Here is a 14356-nt window from a genome sequence, read left to right on the forward strand (position 1 = left end):
TAGGGAGGGCACAGCACAACCCAGTTATGAATAAGTCCTTTCTGAGGTCTGGCAGTGCTGCCGCCACCAAGCTGCCGCTGGGAGGAAAGAAGGCCTTTTAGTTGGCTACAGCAGTTAGCAAAAAAAAGAAGGGCAGTGCTGGGTCTCAAAGCCAGACTTGTGAGAGCAAAGGAGGTGTAGCCTCCTTGGCCTTTGGGTGCTGGTCCAGCTACTGCATTATCTGCCGAGTTATAGATTAAAAAGCCCACCCCCAGCCCTGGTGATGAGAGCAGGGTGGGTCACAAGGCTCAGATGACTTCGTTCTATTTCCCTGTAGGCCATCCTTTTGATCCTGATGCAGAGAGGACCTAAGAAATGGGACCATTAACCAGGCAGCTGACGAGGTTCCTGGCTTTCGATAGGGGGTAGAGAGTGGTCGTGTCTGTTGGTGGGTGGCAGGATCAAACACGACTTTAGAATTAAGTAACTTTAACCCAAAGAGAAAAAGTTACAAAACCAAGCCCTTGAAAGGAAACGGACTTGAAGTTCCGTTTTCATAATGACCATAAAAGGGCCTCACTAAGTGCATCTGCGTGGAGCTCAAACCAGAGCTGTCAGGACACACGCAGCCCCTCAGCAAGTACAGCACCGTACAGCACTTTTTTCTTTCCATCGTGCAAGTTCTGAACTTTCTCAGGGCTGCCCCTGGGGCCTGGCCCTCTCTCCAAAGACTATGAAAATAGGATGCATATCAGGTCAGGAATCAAAGTATTTACTCCATTATTCTGGGGCTAAGGCAAAATTACCTTTCTGGGCCTTCAAGAGTCAGGTATTAATGTCCAGATCTGAATGCAGCTCGGTGGAGCAGGGCTTGGCTGCATTCATCACCCTGAACTACTGTCTAAAGGATAGGAGGGGAGTCGAGGCAGAGCAGTTTTGACTGAGTAGACAAACTTTCTGCCATAGACAGATTAGCCGGGCTTTCACCACTGAGACTGCGAAACATGAACAATACATTCAAGCCTTCTATCCTTGTTCCCTGTGGCCATGTGCTGGAATCAACATCAGAGCTTGGCAGGAAATGAAGCCGGTCATCAGGCTGCTGTAAATAAGGAGATAAAAAATCAATCAACTCAAATCTATCCTCAAAGATCACTGATAAAAATGAGCCATCCTTCTATCTCAGGAAAGCTTGGGTCTCCAGCTACGAAATCAGAAGATGCAACTCAAGAATCTTTTCCTCCTCTCTGGCTGTTATCTAAAGATAACGTGGGCAGCTACTCAGTTCTTATTCCATGTTGGTCTCAATAATAGAAAGGGTCCCGTCTCTTTACACTCTGGCTCACATACAGGCCACCTCCCATGGCTTCTTGTGTTACCTCGCTGGTCCTCGGAGCCTTTCATGAAGGTGATTCTCTCATTCACCATACCTTTGTTCCTCTCAAGAAGTCTAGCTTTGTCTTCTAGCTTCACTCTTCCTATAAAAAACTATCTTATTAATTCCATGTGGCTTCACTCAATTCCAGAAAATTTGTCAAAAACTTTTGTAAGGGGATGCCTGGGTGGCTTAGCAGTTGGGCATCTGCCTTTGGCTCAGGGCGTGATCCCACAGTCCTGAGATCAAGTCCCACATAGGGCTCCCTGCATGGAGCCTGCTTCTCCCTCTGCCTGTGTCTCTGCATCTCTCTCTCTCATTAATAGATAAATAAAATTTTTAAAAAGCACAAAAAACTTTTGTAAGGACACCTGGGTGGCTCAGCGGTTTAGCGCCTCCCTTTGGCCCAGGGCATAGTCCCGGAGTCCCAGGTGCCAGCAGCGAGTCCCACGTCAGGCTCCCTGCATGGAGCCTGCTTCTCCCTCTGCCTGTATCTCTGCCTCCCTCTCTGTCTCTCATGAATAAATAAAACCTTAAAGACAAAACAAAACAAACAAACAAAAAAACCCCTTTTGTTAATAGGTGTGTATGGCATCTTTCTGTTTTTAAGTGAACTTTGTCCTTATTACTGGCAAGAATAACAGGCATTGTTCCTCACAAGCAGCAGCATGGTACCACTGAAAGAACAAGAAATTAAGTTGAAGGATTTGTATTCTGTTAAGCGTCTGCCTTCAGCTCAGTTCATGATCCTGGGGGCCTGGGATGGAACCCTATAGTGAGTTCCCTGCTCAGCAGAGCCTGCTTCTCCCGCTCCCTCTGCTGCTCCCCTTGCTTGTCTATGATCACTTCCTCTCACTGTCAAATAAATAAAATCTTAGGAAAAAAAGAAAAGATGATTTGTATTCCAATTTCGGTACTGACAGTTATACTGGCTAGGTGACCGTGAATAAATCACTCAATCTGTTCATTCATACTTTCATTTATTCAATGCCTAGTTTGTGCTAGTCACTAAGCTAGGTGCTGGGAACACAAATACTTAAAACACATTCTCTGTTCTTAAGGAATTCATAATCTAACAGTGTAGACAAATAGGTAAGCATATAATACAGAGTAAGTGCAATGATAAAAGACTTACACAGGGTATTATGGGAACTCAGAGACAGAGATTTAGTACAAACCAGAGCTGGAAATCAGGGAAATCAGAAAACACCCCACGAAGTGTCCCTGAGGGGGAGCCTAAAAGATGAGTAGGAGCTAGCCTAGCAAAGGAACAAGAATATATTCCAGACAAGGGGTCTCAACTTGAACAAAGTCATATAGACTCAAAGTTCAGTGCTGTTGGCACAGAGGTTCAAAGAGGTGGGAAGAAATGAACTGAAGAGGATCGAATCATGGAGCACATTGGACATTCTAGCTAATGGCTTGGACGATCAGTAGTTACTGATGAGCATGCTGCAGTACACTGACGTGTTAAGGTCAAAGCTGGATCAGGATGTACAGTGTTTTTTGAGATCATAAAATAGCATAAAACCAGAGTAGAAGACAATGTGTTTATCAAAACATCTAAGACCGTTGCCTCATGGCTACATAAAAATATGGACAGAGTCAAGATTTCACCCCTGCTACAACTGGAGAAAAGTATGATGGACTCTTCTGCCGGTTTCTATCCAGTTTTCCCAAGTGGATGCTGGTGAGGAGTCTTCCCTCCACTTGTCCTAAGCCAATGCAGAAGCTCACATGGGGTAGGAGTTCAGATACACTTAACAAAGGGCCAGGGCTGCTGTCACTGCTCCTCTGTGATTAAGGGGAACCAGTGAGTGGCTGACAAACGCAAAGCCTCTGAGGGAGGAGAGGGTAGAGAGGAATTTGGTGTGATCAGATATGGGAGAAAGGCAACTAGAAAAACAAAAATACCTTAGTTTCTCCATATTTTGTTCTCTTATAGGAGTAAACCAGTTTAACCCAGTAGCGTCACTGTGGTAAAGAGTGATAAAGTAGATGATACAAAAACATAGAAGCTTTCAGCTGCTGAGGAAGGTTATACTGGCGTATCAATTTGATGTAATTAATGTTGGCGTGGTTGGTTGCTAGTCATCAAGTTAGGCTTTGATGGGCCAGTTGAGTAATTGACCCTTGTTCCAGTCTCATAGCTATAAAGAGGTCATACTTAGGTCAGGCTGTTTTAGCTCAGGGAGGCAAAGGTGCTACGTGAGAGCTCAAGGTTCCTTCCTGAGCTCCGTCGTCACACAATGTTATACTGGGAGTGATGCCATTAATCCAGTTCAGATGAAGTGGTCTGCAGCATGCAACCAGACTAAACTATCTGCAAAAACATTCTGGACTCATGGGTAAAGAGGCAGATATGTGCTTTCTTAATGTCTCACATGAATGAACCCTCAATGTTTTTATCTACGACAGTGGCCCCCAACCCCACTCAGCATATGGACACGCTGGTAACCTATTTTAGTTATCTTTCTGCCATTTGACTGTACTTACACACTTTCCCATTCCCTTTAGATCTTAAACTTCATTTACCTAAGTGTCTTCCTGTCAGTCTGAACCTGTTGACGTGTTAATAGCCAAGCAGTCTTTGAACCTCTTCATGTGTACCACCAAAAATCCTTGCTCCATGAACACGTCTCATTCTACTGCTGGTTTTTAAGGTAGAAAAGCAAGATGGCCAGGTAATGCACTTTAAATAGATTCTAATAGTTGTGTGGCCATATGGAGGATAGAATTGAAAAGATCCATCTGCAGAAAAGACTGAAGGAAGCTGTTGGCTTGGTCCAGGCGAGAAGATGGACACTTTGCTCCTTCAGCCAAAAAAGGAGGGATATATCTATCATGAACTCCCTGAATCAGAATGTACAACTACAAAGACACCCCAGATTGCACGAGTAGTGGGCAAGACAAGGACTCTGAAATCAGGTAAAGCTGGGTTCAAATTCCAGTTCAGGCACCAAAATTATAGGACTCCTTAGGCAGATACCATCCATTCCTCCCTCGGCCTCTCAGCCAACAGCAGAATGGGGACAGATGCACCTACAGAGAATTAGGAGGCCTTTCTTTCTAGATGGCACAGGAACTCAGCAGAGTCCAATTAATTTGAAGCACTTGAGTGCATGCTGGGGCAATAGTAATAAGAGAGATTCTACAGTGCAAAAAAAGGAAACTGAGGATTATTAGTGTGAGAAACAGAAACAGTGGAAATTACAAATTTAATGTGAATAAATTCTAGACTGAAATTAGGAAAAAAGACCAAGAGGTCTTTTTAACTTTTACTCATAACCAATCTGAGACACTTCCTTGGACAATTTCCCCAAGTGTCTACTTAGGATTCCTTATCTCTGCTCACCCCACCCTTCCCTCCTTCAGCCCTGAGATGTGTTGACAGTGAGCTCAGGACATTCAGTTCCCCAGAAAAGCAGCAGGATGTTCTAAGTATCCAATGTGCTTGTGGTTAAGGTAGGGGGAAAAGCATCCCTTTTTTCCCTCTCCGTTGGAATCCAGTCTGATAAAGGAGACAGAAAGACATAAGCAAGTTTGAGTGAAATGTTTACATTTATATTGAAATATGCACTAAAACAGAATGAGTTCTACTAGTCAATGAAACTTTGCCAAAGCAGAATCACAAACTTCTGTTGGGGAGGTCCAGTCAGCTAGCAGCAGTGATCCCCAAGCAGGAACACCAAGGAGAAACCTGGGAGATCCTACTCCAAAAAGCCTCCTTTCAAGAGACCCCGACTCACTTCTCCCACATGCACCCACACAGATTTAGGAGCGTGGACATGCTCCTCATTTTCATATATTTTTAGTTTCTTCTTCACTGCAATAAATATAAAATTGGCAATGCTCATACACCACAGCACAGACAATATTTCAGGCTTTAGCATACAACTGTAAACAGTGACTAGGTTAAAAAAATTTTTTTAAGTAAGGTGTCTATTTTTTTTTTTTAACAACGAGAGACAGAATTCTTAAGAGCAGGGCATGAGCTATTCAAGATTTGTTCTGTTGGGTTAAGGTTTTCACAGAAAATTCAGGTTTAGACAGATGCCCCCCAAAAAGACCCTAAGTGGGCGTCAGACCACTGCCCATGGCAGCCTAGAATATGTAGGCAGCAGACCAACATGCATTAGGTCACTTTTGGCAGTATATCCTCAACCTGCCACACTCGTAATGTGACCATAGAAATCCATAGTGCCATCACTGGCTGTCAGCTAGGGTACTGGGAACGGGTGGGCAAAGGAATTAAAACTCGTGGCGGGGGGGGGGGGCAGTCAGAACACCTCTGCTAGCTGTCTGGAAAGTTGGCCCCTTAATCACAAAGACAACTAGGACATTTCACTTGGACAGTGCATTACATTTACATATACATGAAAAGTATAAAGAGAGAAATCCAAAGAGTAAGCATTAAGTTCTGTCACTGTAGGAAACAGGGATGTCAATCAAGGAAAAACAGATGAATGCTTTTTTGCCTAAAGCAGTGCAAAGAAAGCTTGCAAGAAATGAAAGTGGACTCAGTATCTGCACAATAGCAATGGGGCAGACTTTTATTTAAAAGGCTAGTGGTTCAAATACTATTGCTTGAATAGCTCTGGTAGGTATAAAATGTAGTAACGCCCGAGGTTTACACACATAAGCAAAGGAGCTGAAGGCCAGCTCACAAAGGGTATTTGATCCTCAGTCAGGAGGGAAGCTGAAAGCGCATGCTGCAGGAGTAACCTAACCTAACCTAACGGGTTTGTCTGGACGATACTCCCCACCCTCTGACAAACGGAAAAGGACCTGGATAAGAATCGGTCTTTCACACTCAAACTTCTGGCTTCATCAAGTCTCCACCCTCCTTAGAACTATGCCTCAGCTAAGAAGAAACCTGTCCTGATAAACTCAAGAATCTGGGCTACTAAAAAGAGAGGGAACCTTAATGTGGGAAGCAAGTCTAGTAAACATCACATGTACTTTCTGTTGTTAGTGAAGACATGATACATTCAGAAATGTATTTAAAAAAAAAAAAAGACTAAAAATAAGACCAAAAAAATTCCTAGAAAGAGGCTTCACGAAAAAAACATCAGCCCAAGTTCTAACCCTCTCAATCAGAAGTGGCTCTCAGCACACACTGGCAATCCCTTCGAACTCCCTCCAACAAAAGTACCGACACTTGCTTTGCAAGCAGAATATCGAACACCTGCCTTGGTCACTGAACTTGAATGTTAAACAGAATCAGTGCAGAGCACATTTTAATAAGTAACTCCAATACCCACCTGGTCCAGTTTAAAATGTTTGTGTGTAGATCCAGTTTGTATACATTCCATGGCTATACTAAACAATAAACCATGTATTGTCCTGTTATTTTTAAAATGGCAGTTCTTGTAGCTTGAGCAAACCATTAAGATTATAAAGAGCTCTCTTGAAATTCTCAGATGAAAATACACTAGAGAGAAGCCCTGAAAATCGAACAAACCTAGTTCTTTTTCGCTAAAATGGTGGGATCAAGGTAGAATGTCTATTCTGAAGAGCGGCTCCATTTGTTCCCCCATGAGAAAAGGCCAATTTTTTCTGGACTGATATAATTTAAAAACTAAGCCAATAAAAAAATAAAATATACACCTTAAGATACTATAAAACTTGAAATAATGTCAAGGCTTATGGAATGGGAAACAGAGTTCTGGTTGTTCCCCCCCGCCCCCCCAAAAAGGAAAGTATAACACATTTTAAGGAAAAAACAAATCAAACCAAACCAGAACTCTGACTATGGATAGCACTACACAGACTATGCACAGACCACCACACAAGAATGAGTTGCACATCAGTACTATCATCATGAGAGTCACTGGCTGGGGGCTTACACTTCCAGCAACAGAGCTCCTAGGTCAAAAATGTGTTAAAAGCTTGTAATGTCAACAAGGACCCCTCCAAAACAAAGAGGGATGAAGGGAAATAGGGAGGAAGGGCTGCATGCATGGGTCTATTATAGACATGATATTCAGCAGCATAAAAATAATACCCTCCGTAGAGTCCCCCAAATGGGGCAAAACCTATCTTCCACTGCTAAACATGGGAAAGATGAAGAGAACAGAACAAATTCACTTGTAACCATAGCATCTCCCATATCTGAATGACAAGCACGTTCAATCTGATGCTGTATGTTAAGGAAATGTTGCGAATACATAGGAGTAAAGCAAACTAAAAACAAAAGGCTAAATTATGAATCTTAAAAACTGGGAAAAACATCTGTTTTAAAGCCAAGTAGGTGTGATCGTGATCGTTACTATATATGACATAATCCATAGCAAGAAAGGCCAAGAAAAAAAATCTTCATTTTGTTCAGTCCTTAGGCTCGATGTTGTCCCAGGAAAAACTATGATAATTCAATGAGTGTGTCATACATACAACTAAAATGTCCCCTTCTGGTTTCAAACAAATTTTAACAACAATCTTCCTTGGCTATTTTGTCTCCTGTGTCAAACCAACCTTCTATGTACAGGACCAGTTTAAATCCCTCCTCCCCTTCAAACACTAGATATGAACATCCAGGAACATTCTACAATGCAAAGTGCCTTAGGAAAGAGAAGGATTCTGTAGTGCCAGTGATATAACTGATCTGAGGAAGCTGGGGTGCGGTTAACACTGATGGGAGCCAGTCAGGCGATGGTGGTCTGTTTCTCCTCAGGGGTCTCCTCCAACAACTGCATGATCAGTTCATGCAGGGGTTTGCAGATCTTCGCGTAGCCCCCTCCCGTGAGGTGCAGAAAATCAAACATGTCGTGGCAGGAGATGGCACCGTCCGAGTGCACGAAGCCCCCGTCCGTGTCCAGGAGCTGGACATTGGCGAGCTTCGGCAGGGAAGCCTTGAGGAGCTGGTTCACCTTGGCATTCTTTTGCCTCAATGGGTTGGGCTTTTCACCTCGAGGTAACAAACCCTGGGGCAAAGCAGAGAACAGAAGATGATAAGAGTCACTGGTTTTTCTCTACTGACTTACCTGTGATTTCGGATTCCTGGAAGAACTCCATTTGGCACTCTTTAAACTTTGATTTCTCAAACACTGGAGTAGGCTGGTTTAATCAAAGTTCTCTGACCACTCCCTCACAGTTTCTTCAAGAGTTCCTCTTCCTCTCCCAGTCCCTTAATTGTTGGTATGCTTCAGGGGCTTGTCCTTGGCCCACTACTCGGCCTCCTCCAAACACTCTAGCCCAGAACCAAACTTCCTGAGGAACTCTCGGACTGACATGTCCAAAACCAATTGATCATCTTCTCCCTACACTATGGTCCTTCTACATTCTCTGTACCAACTGGTCATTCTGACATCCCTGAGTGTTTCATCCCATATATCTTATCTATGTAACATTAAATTACTCAGCTTTTGCATCCTTAATACTTTTCAAAACCTTTCCCCCCCTCCATTCTGATTATATGTACTTGGAAACTTACTTACCACTACTCACTCAGTTGACGTAAAGTTCCTGAGTGGTCTTCCTACCTTCACTGTGGTCTTCCCTCCAATTCATTCTCCATACAGTTACAGAATAATCTAGCTCAAATACACATTTATTTCTGAAGGCTACATGGAACCTATACTACTGCACATGAGAAATACAGTGGGAAGAAATATGATCTTGAACAATCAAAGAACATAATACCTGCCATAAAACAGAGGTTTCCTAAATTCACTTTTAACTTATATTAATTATCTAACTTTCAGATAAATCACGTGTCTGTCCTCCTATAGTCAATAAAACTCCACCCTTATATGGCAAGAGCAAGGCTTATCATCTCCAACTAGAAATGTCCTTTTCCAGATGTTGATCCTATTATAAAATTATTGTCAGACAACCTTTCAGTTGGTTTATAACTAATGATAGCACGTAGCAAGTTACTGCTATTTAGGCAAAAATTTTTCCACCTGTTTCTCCTACAGGTTATAGTAAGAGGTCTTATTTCACAAAAAATAGATTTTTTACGGGTATTCTACTAAAGAAAAAAAATCTTTACGCCAAAGTACTTGTTCATGTCTGCTTTAATATTTTTCAGCAAAATGTTGGAGCCTTGATTACCACTTTATTTTGTAATTGTATAGTTCCAATGAGAATTAGAGATAATTATGATTCTGCTCCCCTACATCATCACCTCTTACCCTTGTTAAGCACCTCAAACATTTCAGATGAAGTCAATCCTAAACCCTAGTTTACATAACAAAGTATAAGCCTCTCGTCCTACAGTTAACAAAAAAGAACTGCCCTCAATGTTTACATATTTAAGTCTCAAGAAGAAAGGATAACCAGTGAACAACAAATATACTTTGTTCTGCCATTCAAAGAATACCATGACAATCAAGTCCTAAAAAATGATTAAGCCTTAAGAACAGGGCACCATCCCTACGGAGATTTTCAAGCAAGGATGAGAAAAGCACCTTATGTATTTGTATTTTCCTTAATATGAGTGTATCAAAGGTATGCCATGTGATTTTTTCCCCTAAAATAATTACTAAAATAACTATCAATGTTAAAAGAAACAAAAAAGAAAAATATCATGCTCCTAATCTCTTCATCATGTGACAACTATAGCAGACCCTTGAATAATACAGGTTTGAGGTACACAGGTCCGAAAAACAAATGTTTTTCGATAAATACAGTACTGTAAATATAGTTTCTCTTCCTTATGGTTTTCTTAGTCACATTTTCTTTTCCCTAACTTTAAGAATGCAGTATGCCATATATACAACATGCCAAATATGTGTTAATTAACTGCTTATCAATAATGCTTCTGATCAACAGACTCTTAGTAGTTAAATTTTAGGAGTGAAAAGTTATATGTACCTTTTTGAGTGTATGGGGGTCAGTGCCCCCGATCGTCATTTTGTTCAAAGATCATCTGTATTTTAAGTAATTCTAAATATAATACACATAGAGTTTAGTATTTGGATTTTTCACTTAAATACATCATAAATCTTGTTTCCACACAGTTTTCGTAACTGTCATTGGATCAGGGCTATTATATTCAATGACTTGTGCAATCATTCTCTCACATGTCATTTAAGGCACTGCTGAATTTTGAGTGTTGTAAAGAACACCGGGGTGTATCAGATTTAAAAGTCTGGTTGAAACAAGACTATTTACAGAGGATGTATTCAGCAACATTCATGCAACAAATATATCCCAAGCAGCTATACACCAGCCACTGTACCTCAGGGGTGGACTCTTAACAATGCAACCCTTTCTAGAGTAAAGCAGGGATACAAGCAAGTAAATTAAATTAAATACCATGCAATAAAAAAATAAGGCTAGAGTGTTTGGAGTGGGCAGAAGAGTACGCCAAGGACAAGACCCTGAAGCACACCAACGTACCAGCACTGATAAGAAAAATTCAAACTCCTATCAAGGCATACAAATCCCTTATGGTAACTTGGCCATGGTCTCTTTCTCCTAAACATCCTGGCCTCAAACTTTATTCAATGTCAGCCCTAAAATTCTTGAAGCACCTTCCTTCACTTGTCCAACAAACACACACACACACACACACACACAAATACAAGCCTGTCATCATTTTTTTTTCTCCCTATGTAATGCCTGCCTTCTTTTCTTTCCTTTTTCCATTTGCCTGGAGACCAATGAATTCTTTAAAACTGTAGTCAAATGTCAGCTTTTAGGTCCAAAACCCACCCGTTCTCATGGGGTGCCTGGGTGGCTCAGTGGGTTAAGCATCTGACTCTTGGTTTCAGCTCAGGTCATGATCTCAGGTTGTCAGAACAAGCCCTGTGTCAAGCTCCATGATCAGAACCGAGTCTGCTTGGGATTTTTTCAGTCTGTTCCCCTCTTTGCTCTTCCCCCTTGTCAAGCGCACTTGCTTTCTCTAGATAAATAAAATCTTAAAACAAAACAAATAATCTGTTCTCCTCTTAGCGTACAATGTAATTACTCTCATTAGCATACAGTATGCTAATTCTCTCTTTATATTGCTGTGTCCATCTACCACTAGATAGGGACGATGTCTTACTCATTTGTTTGCTTAGTACCCAGACAGTGTCTCATACATAGTGATCCTCATGTTTGTTGAATAAATGACTATCTTTTTAACATCATCTTATTAATGAACTGAATATGTATCAGATTTCATTCAAAATTTAGTTTTGCTGAGAATATCTACAGGTAAACTTTCATACTGAAAGACAGCTTGTCTATCTCTGAGACTATGAAGATGTAATGTTTTAGCTCCTCAAAGGGCAGCACTCTCTATTAAAGGTAAGACTATAAAGTACCCGATTTCTTGCTAACAGAATCTTTGATGTTTTAGAGAATTCAGAGATTCTAATGAATGTATCATCTTTAACTGAACAACATATCTAAGTTAATCCAAACCTACATCTAATAAAAAGAGACTCAGAATTAGGACAAGTTTCATATGTAATTTTAAAAATCATCAGAAGACAGTTTAAAAAAAATTAAGGCTACCTAAGACAACAAAGAGGATTTCCACCTCTAAACAAAGATGAGCAGATAAAAGATGACTCCCGCAGCTGGTCTGGGGAATGATGAAACTGGTTAAGACAATGGGATATAGGGATCCCTGGGTGGCGCAGCGGATTAGCGCCTACCTTCGACCCAGGATCGAATCCCACGTCAGGCTCCCGGTGCATGGAGCCTGCTTCTCCCTCTGCCTATGTCTCTGCCTCTCTCTCTCTCTGTGTGACTATCATAAATAAATTAAAAAAAAAAAAAAAAAAGACAACGGGATATATCAGACAAGGGCCTCTTAGGAGAATCACAAACTGCTTCCACCTAAAGATTCTCTATATTCATGAGCGATCATATTTCGGAAAACATTCCTCACTTGACCTAATGACATCAAAGACTTTACACACCCAAAGACTACATACCAATACAATGATTTTGGCCTGTGGCTGCCTTGTGTTAATAAGTTGTACAATGGCCTCGATTCCACCTGCTACTTCTTCTGCCGTATTTTCATGGTTGTTTGTTCCTACCCAGACAACGATGACCTATGATTAAAGGAAGAAGAAAAAAAGCAGAGAGGGATAAATAACCAGGAATAAAGGAATGTTTAGATAAAAATCAATATTAGATAAAAATATTTATCAATGTTTAGATAAAAATTTTATTTCAAAAATGAAAAGAAGGAAAGGTGAAGTTGTGAAATGGTAGTGGGTAACTTTAACTGAGCAGCCATCTTCAAACACTGATTTTGGACTCATATATTTCAGGATAAATTCCAAGCAGATTAAGTCTGAAGCAGTAGAACTACACTAGCATGATAGAAGGTTTTCATCATTGTGGAGTTGGAAGCTAATCTCCTAAAATCCTATACAAAAAAGAAAAATTCAACTGTATAAAAATTAAAACTCTGCATGTTGAAGAAAACACTAAAATAAAGTAAAATCTAGGAAAGCCAGGGAAAAACATCTGCAACTCCTACCACAAAAACTCCTTGACTAGAAGTATCTTCCAGAAAAAAATAACAAAAGTACCCAAGGGAGTGTAACTGGTATGAATACGTGCACAGTTATACTCAAGAAAGAGTGGCTGGGGAGGAGGCTGGATGCAGTTTCAACAAGTTCTTCCAGATAGGTAGATACATAGATAGATAAATAAGCAGACAAATAGATTAATTAATTTACGAGGTGGCTGTCATCTAGAGACATACATCCTACTGTATAATCCAATAAAGTAACTTACCAACCTGTTACAAAAGGCAGGAACATGGACAAGTTTTTTCTATTACACAAGTCAAAAAATAGGGTGCCTGGCTGGCTCAGTTAGTAGAGCATGGGACTCTTGATCTTGGGATTATGAGTTCAAGCCCCATGATGGGTGTAGAGATTACTTAAAAATAAAATCTTAGGGAAAAAAAAGATGGGCTCCTGAGTGGCTCAGTTGGTTAAGTGTCTGACTCTTGATTTCAGCTGAGGTCATGATCTTTGAGTCAAGAGATCAAGCTCCCATGTTGGACTCTGTGCTCAGCATAGAGTCTGTCCCTCTCCCTCTGCTTCTCCCCCCCACTCACACAGATGCGTGAGCTCTTTCTCTACTAAATAAAATCTTAATAAAAAATAAATAGTAAATAAATAAAAAGGGATTTCAGTGCAGGTTGGGTTCTCAGGGTCAGGAGATCAAGCCCCATGGGCTCTGAACTCAGAGCAGAGTCTGCTTGAGATTCTCTCCCTCTCCTTCTGCCCCTCTCACTCATGCTCTCTCTAAAATAAATAAATAAACCGGGACGCCTGGGGGGCTTAGCAGTTAAGTAAGTCTGCCTTCCCCTCATGGCATGATCCTGGAGTGCTGGGATCGAGTCCCACATGAGGCTCCCTGCCTGGAGCCTGCTTCTCCCTCTGCCTCTTTCTGTGTCTCTCATGAATAAATAAATAATAAAATCTTAAAAGTAAATCTTTTAAATTAAAAAAAAATTTTTTTAAAGGCCAAAAATAAAATATTTTCAACAAAGCAACTGTTAACAGCTTTGTTTAGGGCTGAAAAAAATTATAGGCAGTGTGCCAACTCAGGACATTTATAATGTGTTAAGGTAGTGAGTACATGTTTCTGGTAAACATTTATTCACATCTGCTTCAAATTTTCTTCAGAAAAACTTGGAGGCCTTGATTACTAATTAATCTATATGGTTAAACAGATCCAGGATCATTTCCTGAAGTCAGTGATGGCACTGTCGCCCTCACCCACATCTGAGCAGTCTTCCCAGTACTGTATTTGGGTCTACAGAATAGCATGCCTCATTAGCATCGAATCCCTTCCTACAGCTGAAGAAGATCATTATTAACAATTACAAATACAACCTAAGCAAGTAATACACTGATTTCTTAATACCTATTTGGAATGTTTTTAAGCAAGGACAACAGTATCCTTTATCTTAAAGGAGCACAAAGCAAAAACAGTGAAACAATGCTTTAAAGAAGCAATCTTTTTACTAACAATTTCAGACAATTTAACTACCTGGAAAAGACTCGACATTAAAGATATTCTTTAAAACATAAG

General features: G+C 40.8%; 1 protein-coding gene across 1 annotated transcript in view; it reads right to left on the minus strand.

Moving 5' to 3' along the window:
- Window positions 1-2317: 2317 nt before the first annotated feature.
- PAFAH1B2 (platelet activating factor acetylhydrolase 1b catalytic subunit 2) overlaps window positions 2318-14356 on the minus strand; it is a 36237-nt gene continuing 24198 nt past the window's right edge. Inside the window, exons 5-6 of the mRNA XM_041771030.1 lie at window positions 12229-12351; window positions 2318-8277 (exon numbers count right to left, since the gene is read on the minus strand). Of these exons, the coding sequence (XP_041626964.1) occupies window positions 7999-8277; window positions 12229-12351 (402 nt within the window). The 3' untranslated portion in view covers window positions 2318-7998. The remainder of the gene's footprint in view (window positions 8278-12228; window positions 12352-14356) is intronic.

Source organism: Vulpes lagopus, chromosome 10, assembly GCF_018345385.1.
Source record: "Vulpes lagopus strain Blue_001 chromosome 10, ASM1834538v1, whole genome shotgun sequence".
NCBI classification, from domain to species: domain Eukaryota; kingdom Metazoa; phylum Chordata; class Mammalia; order Carnivora; family Canidae; genus Vulpes; species Vulpes lagopus.